The sequence below is a fragment of the Serinus canaria genome, chromosome 18 (assembly GCF_022539315.1).
Source record: "Serinus canaria isolate serCan28SL12 chromosome 18, serCan2020, whole genome shotgun sequence".
Classification (NCBI taxonomy): Eukaryota; Metazoa; Chordata; class Aves; order Passeriformes; family Fringillidae; genus Serinus; species Serinus canaria.
The window spans coordinates 5369430-5387143 of NC_066331.1; the positions used below are offsets into that span (position 1 = coordinate 5369430).

At 38.1% G+C, this 17714-nt stretch overlaps 1 protein-coding gene across 1 annotated transcript in view; it reads left to right on the forward strand.

Annotated features, from left to right (window-relative positions):
- Positions 1-17714, forward strand: part of CA10 (carbonic anhydrase 10) — a 153347-nt gene that overhangs the window by 118046 nt on the left and 17587 nt on the right. The window contains exon 6 of the mRNA XM_018918973.3: positions 6771-6956. Coding sequence (XP_018774518.1) covers positions 6771-6956 — 186 coding nt within the window. The remainder of the gene's footprint in view (positions 1-6770; positions 6957-17714) is intronic.

Genomic DNA, 17714 nt, shown 5'->3' on the forward strand with positions numbered 1-17714 from the left:
TCTTATGTTCCTAAGAGCTATTTATCAGTTTCTATATTCTTCATTATAAACCCAGATAACCAAACACTATGTTGACAAGCAATCAGTTATTAGTTAACTACTAACTCTTAACTTCATCGGGGCCTACCCATTTATTTTGATTAATAAAGCTTATCTCTAACTAAAACCTCAGCTCCTCTAAAATCTCTAAATTCCTTATGAGTTTATGTCTCATGGGAAGTAAACCAGCAAAAATGCAGAGGAGTGAATGGGAAAAGTTCCTGCTGAAACTGGTGCTTTAAAAGCAGGAAAAAAGTGTGTCATGCCATATACTGGTAGATGACACATTACATCAGGCCAGTAGATGGGTTAATTAGGCTCATTAACATCATTTCCTTTTCAACTGAGAAGATGAAAAGATTATGTTAATCTTTACACTTCTCTCTTACATTTTACATTTTTCACACGGGCCTTTTTTAATCAAATATTGATGATGGTGCCTGTTGTTCTTCAAAGCCCAGCAATTAGATTGCAGCTCCCTCCCAGTAAGTGGTGTTTTCTTATCTTTATTTCCCTTCTCTCCACATTTTTTTTTTCCTAAACACAACATAAGGTCCATTGAATTCTTGCCAGAAAAGCCACTCTGGATGTTTTATCTGATGACCAAGAAACCTGCAGAGCCTGAATCCCCCAAACTCTTCTTGAGCTGTGGAACAGATCCCACAGTTCTGTCCCACAGCTGAATCCACCACTCCTGAATTAAAGCCGTGGACTACAGCCGTACTGAATGAACCAGATAAATTTTCCTTTTCTTCCTGGCTGTGGCCATCCCTGTGGGATACAGGAAAAGGCTGTGTGGAATGGGTGGACTCTGCTCTCTGCTGGCAGCAAGGAAAGCATGCAGGAAATGGAATTTCCCCTAAAATTACTTTCAAAAAGAAAGCATTTTCACAATTTCTTTACATATTGTTGCATACAGTGATTAAGCATAAAGGCAGGGGAAAGGTATTAGGATAAAATAACTCTTCAAAAGTATAAATATTCATTGAAAGCACCTAAATAAAACTACATCTTCTGTAGAAAATAACTGCTTAACTACAATTTTGAAAGTTCTTTTGTACATGTATCTCCATACACACAGAAAATTCCCCAGGACCAGGATAAAGATTTCAAAAGTTTGGTAAATCAATAGAAAAGCTATTCCTATTTGAATACGGCAATCTCCTCTTTAAGAGAAGACTTCAAAACACTTCTTCTTTAAAGAACTGTTAAATAACAACTCTGTAAAACTATTTTGTATTCCAGCTTGGGCCCCCTCTAGCAGCAGCTCGAGGAATCAACACCATAGAACTACTGAAACTAACCAGCTACCATAAGCACAATATTAAGAGAACAAATATTCTCATGTAGTAGCCATTGCTGCTACTTGAAATAAAGGAATATAATTCTTATAATTCTGCTGCAGAAAGCAAAGCAGATTGCTCTGGCAGGTTACCTGTGAAATTCTGGTTTGGTGCAGTGCTTCCACGCTGCCCCTAAAGTCAGATTTCAGATCACAGACCTGAAGTCTATGTAAACTTTGCTTTCAAACCCTGAAGCAAAAGCAGCCTCTGCTTTGCACAAGGGAGGTGAGGGTACTTTCTACAGTCCAGCCAATTTAAATCAGGGAGGAAAAAACTTTATATCACAGGACATGGTCAAGATACTGTGAACAACCCCCATTAAATGAAAGCAATTTGCTTGAGGGACTCAGAAGAATGATTCTGTTTCTTACTGCACATAGAAACTCAAGTTCAGATAGCATTAGAGAGTGAAATTTTCCATAGGACAATTCTCAACTGTCATGAGGAAAATGAATCACCATGGCAAAGATGTTGACATATCCCAGTGAAACAAAAAAACCAATTTTATACTTATTTTTGCATTTTTTCACCTTAAGATGCATAGATGGGAGATCCTATGACATAGTTAATATTAGTGTTAATGCTTTAATATTTCATGGAGCACCTGTCCCTCCATGGAGCTGCTCAGGGAGAGGAGCTGAGCAGAAATCCAGTGCCACATCACAGGTTCCTTGGGATCCCCATGGCACTGCTGCCACTGCTGAGGAGCAGAAACCAAAGGTATGGTAGAGTGGTTCAGGTGCTGCTCAGAGAGGAGGAAAGTCCACGATTCCCACCTCTCACAGAGTCTGCACAGCTGCTTTCCTATTCTGCTGGAACATGGCCCTCCAGGAGGAAGGATGGAAAAGCCAGGCCACAGATAATCAAAAACTGGTTATTGCAGCACATAAAACCAGGGCACTATAACTCCTTCAAAAGACAACTCAAACCTTGGTGATTTGTTTCCCTCCAAAGAACTAAGCCTTCTTTGGACTGTACCTATTTTTATCCTTAAAGAAAGGAGCACCCAATATTGCAGAAAAGATCCAAGGACGCCAGAGCAGGCAGCCATACACAATTGATTTTCCTGCTCCCTTACATTCAGTGCTGCTCCAATGGCAGGTACTGATACAACTTTTAAAGTGTTCTTGGAACTAATCTTCAGCCCACTTTTAACTTAAATAAATCCAAAAGGTAATATTTCACTATCTGTAAAGGCCCCTGGAAGCAGAGGGTCTGTGCCACCCCTTGAAGATGACAATGAACTGCAGATGTAGCATGGAATTGAAAGGCAAAGCATCCATCCCCTTTCTTCTTGCATTCCCTGCTCACATTTCTAGCATGGCTTCACCCTGAAACAGGCTTCTTTTTCTCCTCTTTTAACAGAGGCTCTTTTAAAAGAGGCTGTAAAATAAAGATGTAGGCCACAAAGGAAGTTCTAAAAGGTATTTTGTTCGGTACTATCTGTGGAAGAAAAGACGAAGGGAACAAGATACTGAGTTAGCTGGGACAAATCAAAAATGTTTCCACAGATCCTGGGTTAAAAACCACCATCTGGGGGGGGGGGGGGGGGGGGTGGGGAGAGGGATGTTTCTGGACTAGTTTTTATGTGCATTTTGGTTTGGTTTAGGGATTTTGCTGGGGGTTTTTATTATTGTGGGGTTTTTCATAATGGTCATAAAGTCTGTAGCATTTTGAGATAAATGTGCAGCAAAGAAATTGTGTTTCTTGGGGGTGCCTTTTTACTGACTTTGCTTATGTTCCACCTTTCAAAGAGCAGAATTGTGACATTTTTGAGGTAGCAGGGCCAAGTTATACAGAGCTACCACAGGATATCCAGATCTTCTTGAGAAATGAAGTATTGAATATATCAGCAACCTATGCCTGTGTGGATATTTTGCACTAAGATAAAGAGAGAGAAAAATGCTGCTGGAGAATTATGTGCACAAAGCTCTGTGAAGCAAGAATTAAAAGCAATGAGATTAAAAAGAAAATAACTAAATCAGGAATACGTTAATAAATTAATTAAAGCCTACCAAAGTTGAAGTGTTCCATAATTAAGATTGAAGCCCATGAGAGTGCTCTCTTCTACCTGGGGATTTTGCCACAGATAATATTACCTGTTTGGAAATGTTTCTAAATCTGTGAGGAAAATGAGTTCAACTGAGATTGTGGCCCAATCATTAACTTGTATGATTTTGACTTTTCTGTTTTCTCAGACCAGCTTTATGGATGATTTAATATGTTTTCTCTACTGCTGTCTCATTTCTAGCATATAAGATAAATGTGAATATTGATCTTTTTTAAAAAGAGGAGGTCAAGATTTAGTGCTTATTTCTTCCCCAGGTTTGTTTGCTGAGTTTTCATCTTTGTGTAACTTTCAAGTCAAACACACAGAGAACAAAGCAGAGCAAGAAGCAGCACAGAGGCCACCATGCTGGAACACCTGAGATCCATCTGGCTAATTAAGGAAATCATTATATAGCTCTTAACAGATCTTTTTTATGAGCCTTTTAAACCACCCTATAACATTTTATCCAGTCTGCATATAAAAATTAAATACTGTGCTTTTTGGAGTAGCAGAGACTGTTCACTGGGACAGGAAAAGGCAACATCTTTCCCATAAGGTGCCCACTCTCCATTCCATTTACTTTGTAAGGTAATGTACAAAATGCAGAAAATACTTCCTTAACTTCTACACCTGCAACCTTTTGTAAGGCCACATGCAAGTTTGCTTTCCCCAAAAACAACTTAGTTTGCTGTTCTGAAATGAGTCACCATCACTTTAAAGGCTCAGTACTACAAATATGGAGAATTCTTCTCTTACCAGTAGTGAACAAGATCAGAACCTCATTTTCCTGCAGTAGCAGTTAAAACTGTACATAAGGAAAAGAAAATATATTATTTGCTCTGCAAAAGGCATTTGTGGGTATTGAGCTTGCAGAGGGTGAACACATTCAAGTGTTTCTGTGTCCTAACTGTTAATTTTTATATTTGAAATGTACACTTGTCAGGGTGGTAAGATTTTGGGGTTGTGTATAAACAATATCCTGAACTGCAAGAAAGCAATTCATATATGATAGTCCTTCCCATAATCAAGCACAGCCAACTATAGAGCCTGGGCAAGTCACAATGTCTCCTCACAAAAAAAGAGTTTCTCAATATTTCAGATTTTCATTCAGCTGTGATCTCAGTACATGGAAAATATAAGACCCTACTTCATAAATTGGCATATCCTGGAGGTGCAGTTGTTGCTGAATCTCAAGCAGTCTCTGCAGCTCCTCTTTCTTTGGGCACACACAACCACAAAACCAGTGCTTCCTTTAAACCTAAGAAGGCACATAAAAGGCCAAGGCCAAGGCCTTGTATTTTCATATTGAAAATCTTGGACTTTGTTCTGCCTGGTGCGTAGTCTGTGCCCATGGAGGAGAATTTAACAGTCTCACTTCTAGTGTTCTTACTTCCCATCAGGTCAGAAATGAGGCACCTCAGATGCTTCACTGCTTTACTGGTATTCCCCATCTGCAGCTATGCAGGAAAATTCTGGTTTCAAAAAGTCAATACCATGTCATTATGAGCACTGCATTTTTGTGAAGCGGGAAATAAGAAAGAAAAAAGTTACTCCTTTTCATGAATTTGCCTATCATTTCCCCTCTCTACTCTGTGGAGAGTGATTTGATTCACACTGGTGGTTATTTGGGCCAGTTTTACTTGGAGAGAGAAAATAATGGTAACCTCATTAGAGATTTATGCCAATTTAAGTAAGAAAATGGATTCTGAATATTTTTGCACAGCTACTGAATTTAACTGAGGGTTCAGTGAAGCATGAGCTTCCAAATATGAATAAGAGGCTTTATCCATTTTCCCCTGTTTGTTTTTAAACTCCATTTGTTATTTATGATTAGCAATTTTGTGTCATTTATATGCAGTGTACTGAAACTGAGTTCAATAAACTAACCTTCTTTGACTCATTAAGCTAAACTCAGCATTTAATTATTATGCATGCAAAGTCAAGTAGAAAAAGTAAGTTGCATTTATAAATAAAACAATTGTGGTTTATTTTCAGTGAACAGGAATATCTGTCTTTATGCCTTTTCATCAGAAATTTATTACTGCTTACTTTAAATTGGAATAAACACCAAAAAACCAGTAGAACATCTCTATCAAAGTGTAAAGAACCACAACAATCAAAAGCTGTTTAATCTCCTCCATTTAGTTCAAGTGCACAGTCTCTTCCGTGTAACTTTTTACAACATACCGTGAAAGAAAACAAGTCATTTAAACTCAGTAATTAGTATTACAGATAAAATGACACTGCAGCATATTACCATAATATTGATTATGGTAATAATTACCATTAATTACCATAATATTGATGTAGTATAGGATATAATACATTATAGTCAGTGTCTTTAATTTTACATTGAAGTGCAACAAAGCATATTGTTGCTACACTTCTGCTTCTTAATGTAAATGAATGTTATTCAAGTGTAATTTGTATTCATGCAGAATGTTTTTAAATAAATAATAACTCTAACTCAGACTGGTATATTTGACTTTCTTATGGCATAACTTAAAGACCTTCTTGATTTAGAAACTTTTTCTAAGACCGTGGAAATCATGACAGAATTATATTCCATATGAAAAATTTCTGCAATCACTTTTCATTACAGTAGCTGTAAATCAGTTTGCAAAAGAAGCACAACATTCAGCCTTTTAAAAAATAAAGATGAATCTTAAGGAGCTATTTGATGTGTAGAATGAACTAGACATATATAATCAAATTGGAATTAATTCTGTACTTCTCTGGCTAAAAGACCTGGCAATTGTACAAATAAAATATTTATGACAAAACAAAGAGACTTGCATAGGAAGACAATGAAAGTTTTTATCTGCAGCTCCAGGAGATATAGAGTTCCCTATTAATGAAAAATTGCATCTCAGCTTTTTGCAGCAGCTTTACTTTTGGGTAACTTTGTTATAAATATTAAAAGAAGGGGGGGAAATTAAATTTTAGATTTGTTCAAGTGTCCTTTAATAATTTATGTCAGCTGAAATGTTCCCATTTCCTGTGCAGAAATTTTCAAATGAAGCCATTATTCAGACCTGGCAAGAAAAGTACTCTAAAAACCTACTTAATTAGAAGTGCAACAGTCCTATTCACCATGTCAGCCCAAGGCTAAAACGTGTACATAGGGTTTAGCAAAATATTTGAATACACAATATAAGGTTCAAAGCAGAAATTGAAGTGTGATCTGTGGTTGTGAGGTTGGCATCTCACAACCACAAGATGCGTCGCTGTACTTGAGTGAAGGTGTGTAAAGAGCAAAATCTCCAATCAGTTTGTAAATTTTGCAGATTATTTTGGAAAAATCCATTTTTTTTTTTCCTCCTCTCCCCTTTGTTTAGGTCAGTGGGACGATGTACAACACAGGGAGACACGTGTCCCTGCGGTTAGACAAGGAGCACCTGGTGAACATCTCCGGGGGCCCCATGACCTACAGCCACCGCCTGGAGGAGATCCGGTTACACTTTGGCAGTGAGGACAGCCAGGGATCAGAGCACCTCCTCAATGGCCAGGCCTTTTCTGGAGAGGTATGGCACTTTTGGGATGGTACCACTAGGAATTACCCACCTCTTATTTCTGCCTGAAGTTATTTGCAAGTTAATCTGCAAAAATTGTTTTCCTGTAGCCGTTCTGAAAATCAGGGAATTGTTGTTTTTTTTTCTTTTTTAACCAAGCAGTGCAAATTTTGTGACTCTACAATGACGCTGCTGTGTTTATTGCATGTAGAGACACACTCTATCCTCATCTGTGCTACTTACAAAGTAATCAGGTCTCTTTGGATGGGGCCTTTATGTCTCTTGTAAAGGGAAATATGAGATAAACTTCAAAGTAATGCTGGAAGTGCTTCAAATTCGCACAGAAGTGCTACTTTGGCTTCTCACTGGTGTGTAACACTTCACATTGAGTACCATCCTGCCTTTGATTCATGCAGAAACAAGGCAATACTTGATTCTGGAGATGACTCCACAGAATTCTGCTCAAGAAATAAAGTTAACTGCATACATTGTCCCTGGCAGAATAGTAATGTTTTATGTTAAATGCATGTCTATAAAATGTATTTCCTGTCCCAAGAAAGACCATAATTTCTTGATCCTGATACCTATTCTAGAATGGCTCATTATTCTTGCTAGATAAATACTTTAGTGGCTTATATGGAGCCCTTTTTCAAGATTTACAATAAAGTTTGCAGACTTTCTGGGACAAACAAAATGGGATCCTTCAATTTTCCTTATATAGGAATATTCTCACATAAAAGAGATGCATGAGGTTTGCAGTACCCCATCCTCCTCCAGCTTGGGCCATGGCTGTGAACTACACAGTGTCCAACTCTACAACTCAAAATAATGCTTCACAATAACTCTGTGTTACTTTAGGGATTATTTTTAAAGCCACTCTGTTACCATTCTTTCAGAATACCAAAAAATAACAGCTTTTTCATCATAAAGCACTTATTTTCTCGAGATGAGTAATCAAATTAACATCTGTACTATGCATCACAGACTGGTGATGAGTCACTTAATGTGTGGCATTTTCTTTGGCACTGAGCAACAGCAGTTATTTAAGAGTAAGAAATTAATTGTTGCATGATGATGTGATAACTGATGGTAATCATTAGCTTTGTTTTATAAGCTACATATAGCCTGTGGCAGCTTTTTTGTGAAATTCCTAATGTCTTATGCAACTGATTTTGGTTGCCTTTGTTTAATTCTTTAAGTGAACTCATCATGTATTGGTCCTTTAAGCACTGAAAGTAAAGGATGCTGTAGTGAACAAGGTCTTTGCTTTGCTTTTCAGACACATGAGAGCAATATTCAAACAAAAAAAAGTTGACTGACCATGCAAGCAAAAATCTGGTTGACACATACCACATCACTTCTCATGTATCACCATTTCAAATGCTTTAAAAAGAGTTTTGAAGTTTTTAATTCATCAGTCCTAGATTTTAACAATGTAAAAAGGAAGAGCATTGTCTGGCAATATTTATTGTTATTAGCTATAGGTTCTTCTAGTTTTGAAAGTTGGAGTTCTGAAGTACTATTAATATTCGGTGGTTTTTAACAGACCTCAACATTTTTTAATTAGAGCAGAAAACTGAGCTTAGTGGAAACTGCTGTCAGTCAGTCAGGCACAACTGGATCTGCAGTGTGTGCAGGATTCATCTTGTTGTCTGAATCCTCCTGCACTGAATAGAAAGAGCTCCTCACCTTCAAAGGATTAATGAGTCCTGACAGCCAGAGCTGGGTCTCTTAGGACAGGGCAAATCACTCTGTGGAGATGCATTTTCCTTGACAACAGAGCACAGACAAACAGCAGGCAGAGGAGTGTTTAGTCAAGTTTACACAAATCAAGTTATATGATGACCAAATTTTGTAACAGTAATAAAGAATTTTACTTTGTGTATAATCAGCTTCTCCTGTAATAAATAGCATTCCTGTTATTTTTTCACCTTTCCAAAACTTGACTAGCAGTGGAAATAGAAATAAGTACTTTGATTTTTTTTTTTCAAGAGAAGAAGTTACAGTGCATACTACAGGCCTAAGTGTGCATTTTATGATAGTTCAGGCAAAACAGGAAAAGTCAAATGGTTTTATTTGCAGCAAGTTGTAAAAAGGTGTTTCTTTTGGTGCATAAATCCCAGAAAGTCAGTTATTGCCCCAGCAGGAACTGGGAATGGACCTGATGCAGCTGCAGCTCTTCATGGATACAAACTAAGAAAAAGAGGCATGTTCAATGTGAACAGTATATATTTGGTGTATTTTGTCACATGAATCTTTGCTCTTCTCCACTTTAGCAATTTCTTTCCCATTTCCTCTGACAGTCAAAGCACAGAGTGATCAAGGCCTGAGCTCTCAGTCCCACACAGCACCTCCAGCCCATCCTGATGCTTTGAAGTTCATGTTCGTGGCACAGCATGGGGTATGGTCCCATCACTTCCCATGCTGAAACAAGAATTAAAATCTGACAGCACCCATGGCTATAGGAGCTCAGCCACCCAGTTCTCATTACCTGCTGCTCTTTTGCCCCCCTGGAGACTGAAGTATCCTGGTGAGGTTGTGCAGACTGAACTTCTTCCTGCTCCAATCCACCAAACTCTCAGTGCAGCACTTGCACTGCACTGAAATTCATTAAATAATGCATTAGAGGAGCATGGCTTTCAAATTGGGGTTCTGCTAAGATTCTCCAGAAGAATTAAACTTTTAGCCTCTTTTTATTTCATTTTCTGGGAGAACAGAAAAGCTTATGGTAATGTGCATAAATGATAAATTAGCATACTTGCCTGAAATAAGGAATTCTGATTCAGAAAAGGAAAAAGACTTAGTACTACTAAGTGTACCACTGTCAAGTGCTTTAGAAGACAGGTTAGTGTTCATTGCTTGGTCTCTTCACATTAAAAAAACAGGCAAGAATCAATAAAACATCACAAAAATATGCTACCAATAAAAACATCATTGAAAATACATAAAGCATTTGCAGAACAATCCACCATGGCCAGAATGTGAAGCCCTCTTTACCACACACTCCTTTAGGAGGACATGCCTATATTTCAAAGACAAAAACTAATAATCAAAGGGCCAGACAGATCTCTCATCCCAGTTCTGAGTATTGGGGTTTTAGAGCTCATGGGCTGTTCTGAAGAATATTGTGGCACTCACCTGAGGAGCCAATTTTACTCAAATCACAAATCAGTACACTAAGACAGCTTCAGTCATTTTAAATGTTGACACATTTTGTTCCATTTTTTTCCTTCAGAGCAGTGGAGGCAGTGAGATATTTCCAGTGAGGTGGCTCATGGACAAGCCTGGGAGGGAGGTGCTGCTGCGGTATCAGCAGTGACATCCAGCCCTGGCCCTTCCTGATTTGGGCACAATTAGTGCCATGAAAGAGGCATCAGGCAGGAATATTTCCATGTGCACCCAAGGCTGCAAATCACAGCCTAACCCCGGGAATTCTAGTGGAATTCGGAGTACTCTATGGGAGCCTTAAAGCTGCCATGCTGTTGGTACCAAGGTTGTCCCTTTGAGAGTCTGTCTGTACCCACAAATGTCACTATAGGACATGAAATAACACAATGCACACACGCAGCTCTCTCAAGGTAAAAAGAGAGCTTTTAATTTCTGACTCCAACATTTAGATTTCCAGAAGGACAGTGGATTGGAGGATGACAGTGCCACCTCTCCAATGACACTGGACAAACCAACAGTCCATCAAATTTCTCCTCCTCCATAAAAGAATGCAAACCAATAAGTTATTTACATGAAGTGTGTGAGAAAGTTCGTTACAAGAATGTAAATGTCAGAAGGCTCAGAAAACCTTAAAAAATCAGGGAGAAACACAAACATAATTTTATTCACACTCAGCCAGCCCTTCTTTGGGGAGGAGCACCACAGGAAAACCAGCCAGTTCCTGAAGGCATCTGGTCTGCAAGCTTTTGAATCACCAGACAAACTGGCAGGAAATCAGGGAGATTTCTGGTAGTCTCTGCTTGTCTTTCAGAAAAAAATCTCTTTGAAATCAAGTTCCCTCCACAAGGTACTTTGGTTTTTGATATAAGCATTTTCCAGCAAAACCCTGTTTCAGCAAAAAAAAATTCCCAACTAGTTCTGCTTATGATTAGTGCAAACTGCAAACCCTTATTCTGTGTGAAGCCCAAGGGTGTGTTCAGTTTAGAGGATTTTCACTGTTTGATTTACAGCTTAGAGCCTCCCCATGTACTGTTCCTAGGTCACAAAAGGCACAATGGAGGAACTGTTCTTCCTCCTGACTGGTAGAGCCATTCCCTGGCGCAATTAATTAGAAATAAAAAGAAATCACTTTTATTCTTCCAGATTCTAATGAATGTCAGTCTATTCTATTCTCATAGGATTTTCTTTCAGAAATCCAGGAAAATGATGAAAGGAAAAATGGCAGGGTAGAAAAATCCCCCAAAACAAAAGCAACAACAACAACAACAAAACAGTTCCAAAAGCCTTTTTCCCATGGCCTATTTGAAAATACCTCACTATTTTTTAGATATAGTCAGTATTAAAGATGAATACTTCAAAGAAAGTTGGCAATCTTTTGTTAGAATTTTGAGCTGTCAGGCAGCATATTCAGGGTTTATTCCCACTAATCTTCATATACATAAAACCCCCATGGAAAAAACTGAAACCATGGGGAAGATGACAAATGTAATTTGAGATGTGTGTTCACTGTAACTGTCAGAAGAACAAAAACTATGGGGTTCACAATACATGAAAAAACAGGATGCAATCTCTAGGATTCAAAATACTTAAATCCTCCTACATTTAAAATGCAAACTCCATTGTGAGCTTTTACATGAATTTTGTTTTTTCTTACTTTATGTAGACAAAGTATTACCAAATAATAAAGTATCCAGAAATTGCTAATACTGTAGAAATTACCAAAAGATTAAGGTGAAAAGAGAATTTTTAAGACACAGGCTTCTTTCCTAAAAAAGAATATCACATCAGTTTTTTCATGTCATCCATCTTTCAAATGATCTTTTAAACTTATCAATATTTTGGTTGTGATCACCAAACAATCTTTGGGCAGCTTGGAGTAGATCAATTTTATCTGTGTACTGCTAGATAGTAGTCATTATTTTGTGCTCTGAAAGTGGCAACTTATAACTAAAAGTGATTTTTTTTAGTATTAAATCTGAAGATGTACATAGTTTAAAATAAAATAATATAAAAAAGGAGAATTCTAGAAAACCAACAGAATTACTGAGCTGTATCATCCTATATCAGCTGAAAATCTATCTTTTAATGTTTATGAAGAGGAAAATAAAAGTTCAGTGCGGAGCTGGAAGAGACCATCTGTCTCCTTTTAGTTTGTTGTTTTGTTTCAAGCTGGGCCTGAACCAAAATCCTGATTCAGAGATGTCCAGTGCTGGAAGCTGTCATGTCATGGTCCCCTTGGAAGTTTGGAACTGCTGATGGCTGCACACAGCAGACACTAATGACAGCCCTTGGAATGCTTTCTGCTTCACAGCCATTAGCACGTTTCCCCATTAACTACCAATTACCTCAGAGTAATTCTTGTGCTGAGTTTACAAATGATAGAGGGTGAGTCAGCTGCAGTCAGGACAACAGGCATGGCAGGGTGAAGACATGAGAGCTCATGCTGCTTGCAAAGACCTAGAAATTTTGGCCACCTGATTTCTCAAAATTCATTATGTTATTATTCTGTTCCACTGATATGGAACAGATTAAAAATGGGCACCTTAAGCAGGCAGAACTTGCATTGTTGCTACTCCAGTCAAAGTTCATCACCCCAAGACAGTGCAATGTGCAAACTGCAACATGCAAGTGCATCAAAGAACAATCATGAACCTCCTGTCATATATACACTATATTGTGCCACCCAGAAAGCCTTTTGTCATCCATACCTGAACCTGCCTCTCACTAGCTACTTTTTAAATTTCCAAACTTGTAAATATAGAAAAAGATGCCAGATAGAGAAGACTGTAGTACAATAAATATGCAGAGCTAAGTAGATCTCAAAGTACTTCTGGATTGCAGGGCCATAAGTATTTGACAATATTAAAAATCAATGAAGCGGTGAAAAATAATTTACAAGATGTGTCTTTGAAGTTCATGGAAGGCTGATGGGGTGAATGCCTCTTAAAAAGTCTCTAATGTATAGTAATTTTTCTTTGGATGTATAGCCTCAGATTTATTAAACCATTTAATTATTTTGACCGTCTTCACACTTTGATTCTAATCAGAGGACCTGTAACTGAACAACTGTTTATCAAACTGGTAGTAATGAAGCAAATAAAGTTATCCTTAGCGTGCACACATTTCATCTGTACACCTTTCTTACACCATCTCTCTGTGGAAAAGTGGAGCTGCACCAGTTTCTGGTGAGCAAACTGCACTATGATAACAACAGCATGCTTCCCTTGTAATTAATTTTGGAAATCTTATTTATAGCAGTGACACTGTATGTAAAAGAGGTATGTATGGCTGGGTGAATACCTCCAGCTACAGACAGTAAAACTATTGCTAACAACTTGAGAAAAAAACAGCACAGCCTTTGTAATCTGAAATCCTACTGTGACCTACTGTGAAGCATCAGCCTTCAGATTTTTGGGCCATATTTTTTCAAATGATCAGCATAGTGAGAACTAAAAACCATATGTGTGTGTGCATACATATATAAACATGAGATAAAACCACAACAGGTGAATGCTGAGCTGGTTTGAATGAATAATCCATTATTTAATAGTTGGTTAGGTGAAAATATTTTCTTATGTTTATTAAGAGCTGTCTTTGGTGTTTTGATTAATGAAAAATTTTACTCCTCCTACTCCTCCTCATCATCCTTCTGATCTTCCTGTTCTGAAACAATGTGAGCTGCTGCTGTTTTGGATAGGTTGCACTGAATTCTTTTTCCCTTTATTGCTGCTGGCAGTTTTACCCCTCTCGCCATTTCTTATTAGCAGTAGAGGAGCCAGAAGGAAATGGGAGTTTGGGCAGCTGGCAGAACCCCAGCTGCTGGTGCCCCTGCCTGCAGAGAAGTTTGCCATGGCAGCACCATCTTCATTCCTGCTTTTTTTTTTTTTGCTCTGGGGTCTTGTCTGGACTGAGATTAGAACTTGTTTTCATAATACAGGTAGATCTGCATGGTCAAAAGTACTTTGTTGAGATACAGTTCCTCATAAATACAAGCAGATCCTGCGAAGTCACTGGCAATTGAGCAAGCATCACTTGCAGAACATTTTCTTATCTAACTGCAACAGTGACCCATATCCAACCTCAGCCTCAAAACCTGTATGGTTTTATCTGGGTCTTTTGAAGTAGTAGCAATTACCTTGTCCAATTAGATCTACTTTATTATTAAATCGTTTATTTACCAGGCCTTTTGTTGGCCAATAACAGTGTAAATATGATGAGCGTATAAAACTGTACAGATCTGTGAGCAAACTATTCCAATAACCTCAGCCTGCAGAATAATCTGTGCCTGTCCCACCCATGAGATTCCTGATACCAGGATTTGACAGTTGCCAGATTCCCATCTCCAAGATGTTCCTCTATTACTTACTGAATTTTGAGTACTTCACCTGTAAAGTGTGGTACGTGAAAGATGATAAAAAATATGTTCTGTTCTAGTGTTTCTTACTTAAAAATTAGAAGTTCCAGAAAATATAATATGAACTTCAAATCATTTATCAAGAATATAACTATAGTATGCTCTACTCCCTGCTACAAGCATGAGCAGATAAGGCTTGTGCCTGTTCTCCCAGCTAACTTCTGAGTTAAAGGCAGCTCTTCTGTTGTCTTTTAAATTTCATTTTTTTTCCAAAACAATCCATGTATTTTGTGGTGCTTCAAAAACACAGAATAAACTTAGCTAAAAAATTACAGAATGCACAAGTTTAATGCTCCAGAATTGGGAAGTGAGAGCAGAAAAGCTGGTTGTGCCTCTCTTAGTTTGCTTGCCCTGACAGTCTTTTTGTGCCTCCCTCTTTGCTGTCTTACCTGATCTGTCACAGAGAGAGGTCAAACAAGGTGAATCAAACAAATTAAAGTAATTCAGAAGGTTGGGGCTTTTCTCAGCCACCATATCAATTCTGCTGAATTGCAGCATCACTGTACATTTAGGTTGTACGTTAATGCTACCCTCCTTGTACAATAAAGTAAAATATTTTGGTAACACAGTTAATGCAACTTTTGGTATACATTTTTTGTTTCTGAAATTAGTTGATTCTAATGTTTATGCTACAACAGAGCTAAAATTCAGAATGCAAAGACACAATTTAGCTATACAAGAAAAGGTGAGATACTGCAACCTGCCAGAGCACTTGAATTGATTCTTCTGTGCTTCCAGAAGCACTTGCAATAGCCACCTGTGACATCCCCGGAGTGATGCAGGTGGTGGAGCAGCATCACTGCCCTTTCCCACTCTGACAACCCTGTGGAAAAGCAGAGGCCTGGTCTCAGATTTGTATTCACTAACCCCTGGAACCCACTGAGACAGGAAACCAGGGTGTATTTAAGGACCATTTTGCCTCCCTAGGAGATGCACAGTGAGGGGTGGAACAGCTGGATGGCAGTGATAATGCTGGAAGAATGACAGATTTTAAGTGACAGAAAAAGATCAGAAAAGGTCAGAGGAGAGGTTTGGTATTTATAAAAATGGGAATATTTGGGTTTGAACATGAGCAAGGAAAACGCCACAGCTTGCATGGCACAGTCAGCATCAAAAGAAAGGCTTGAAAAGAGCAGGGCTCAAAGGGAATCCAGCTCTGCTGGGCACAGACAGCCATGGGCACGGCTTTGATTTCATCTTGTCATCTGCTGACACTGTCCAGAGCTGACAAGGGTGATGGAAGCAAAATTTCAGTCCATTAAATGAAGGTGGGAAGCCTCAGTTCTGTTCAGAAATATAGACTGACTTGATAAAACAGCTGGGTTTAATTGGAATTACAGGGGGAAAGTAGACAAACTGAAATTTGGACTGGAGCACCAGAGCCAACAGCAACTTTATATAATGTCGTTGAGAGATGCAATGCCCTGAAGTACTAACAAATGCATTTTTGCATCTCATCTTGATAGTCTTAGAGATTTTTTTCAGGAAATGTCCTAAAAATCTCAACCTTGATGTTCAAACTCAGAATTGTTTTCAGCAAACCTATTTCCCTGGTGAATTGCCCTCTTTTCTTCTGCAGCAAATTTCTTCTACTTGACTCCCAGTTCTGCACAAAGTGATTTACTAGACAGATTGCATTTTTTTTCCACTTCTGGAAAGTGTCAGTTTCTGAGCAAGATCAAATAATCTTCTGCACTTCAGTATTGACTAATTTTAATTATTAAAACCTTTCTCCCAGGAAAAATTCTTCATGCTGTTTGCTGAGAAACCAGCAATTTTTAATAGGATTCAGGGACTTCTTGAGGAGATCAGGGAACTCTGAAGACAGAATTCTGAATTTTTACTGGGCTCACACTTCTACAACATTTTTTTAAGTAGGAAGAACTAGATTTTTTTCCTTTGCTTCATTCTATGTGTCTCCCTTCAAACTTGAGATAATGGGCTTTGCAAAGGCTAGAGAAAAGGGGCATGTAATTTCCTATGCAGTAAAATTAAATCATATATGTATTTAAATTATTTATAAAGCTAAACACTTACTTTGCATATGTATTAAGCTTACTAAAATCAAAAATAAATCTTTTATTATTAATCCTTTTAGTGGTACACAGTCCCCCACTGACAATTTCATATGGAATCCTTTCCTCCCAACAGCCTGGCAAATTGATATTGTTAAAGTGTCACAGAAAGAAAATAACAGCTACATTCCTACTTGAATTTCTTACATTTAAGTTCTCATGTTTTCACATCATTGACAAATAATCAGATGTTTTAGCAAGGTAATAGGATAATTACATTGTTTCTCCATAACTCAAAAGCTAAAGACAGCACTACCTACATTTAAAGTAAAACACAGCTTTGCCTACAGACACCACAAACCAGCCTAACTCACCTTGACAACAAACTGTTTACTGCAGGGTAATGAAATTAAATACATGCTTAATGATGGAAGATTGACAAAGTAATAAAGTTATCGAGAGAGTCAACATTATCTTCAATTAGGTGTCTAATTTGTTGAAGAATTCTTAGCCTTACTGTTCAAAGAGCTGGATTTTTATCTCCAGTAATTTTCAGCTCCATTTCATCTGTGCACTAAGAGAAAGGGTTGTTTTTTTTTTTTAATTCACTGTGCAAAAGGCACACCAGAGGATATGGTACATAACAAAGAAATTAAATAAAGGCAGAGGTGTCAGGCACAGCACTAGGACTAACTGGAGAAAGTACATCTGGGAGAACTGGTGAATAGTAATTGCATGGGGGACTGACTAAGAGAAACCCACAGGAGACATTGCTTGTATAAAGCCATCAATTCTTGTACACCTGAAAAAGAACAACACATTTCCATCACCATGCACAGTCAAATATTGGCATGATTTTATGGGATTGGCATAAATTCAAAGGGAACCAGAGTATTTACCAGAGCACAGCATTCCAGTCACACTGGGAGCACCCAAACTAGGGACAGCAGTAGTGTCATCCACTCAACACTAACCTTTACTTGTTAATTAACATTAAAGTTAGTTTTTACTTACTAGATGATGAAATGAGGACAAAAGTAGCAAGATCTAGATTTTCACTAGACCAAATTCTCTTAACTTTTTTTTACTCATCCTTTTATTCATCAGTCTGTGATGTGTCTCTGCCTTGCCCATCATGCCCAGCCCCTGAACAGAAATGGAACTACAGGTGGT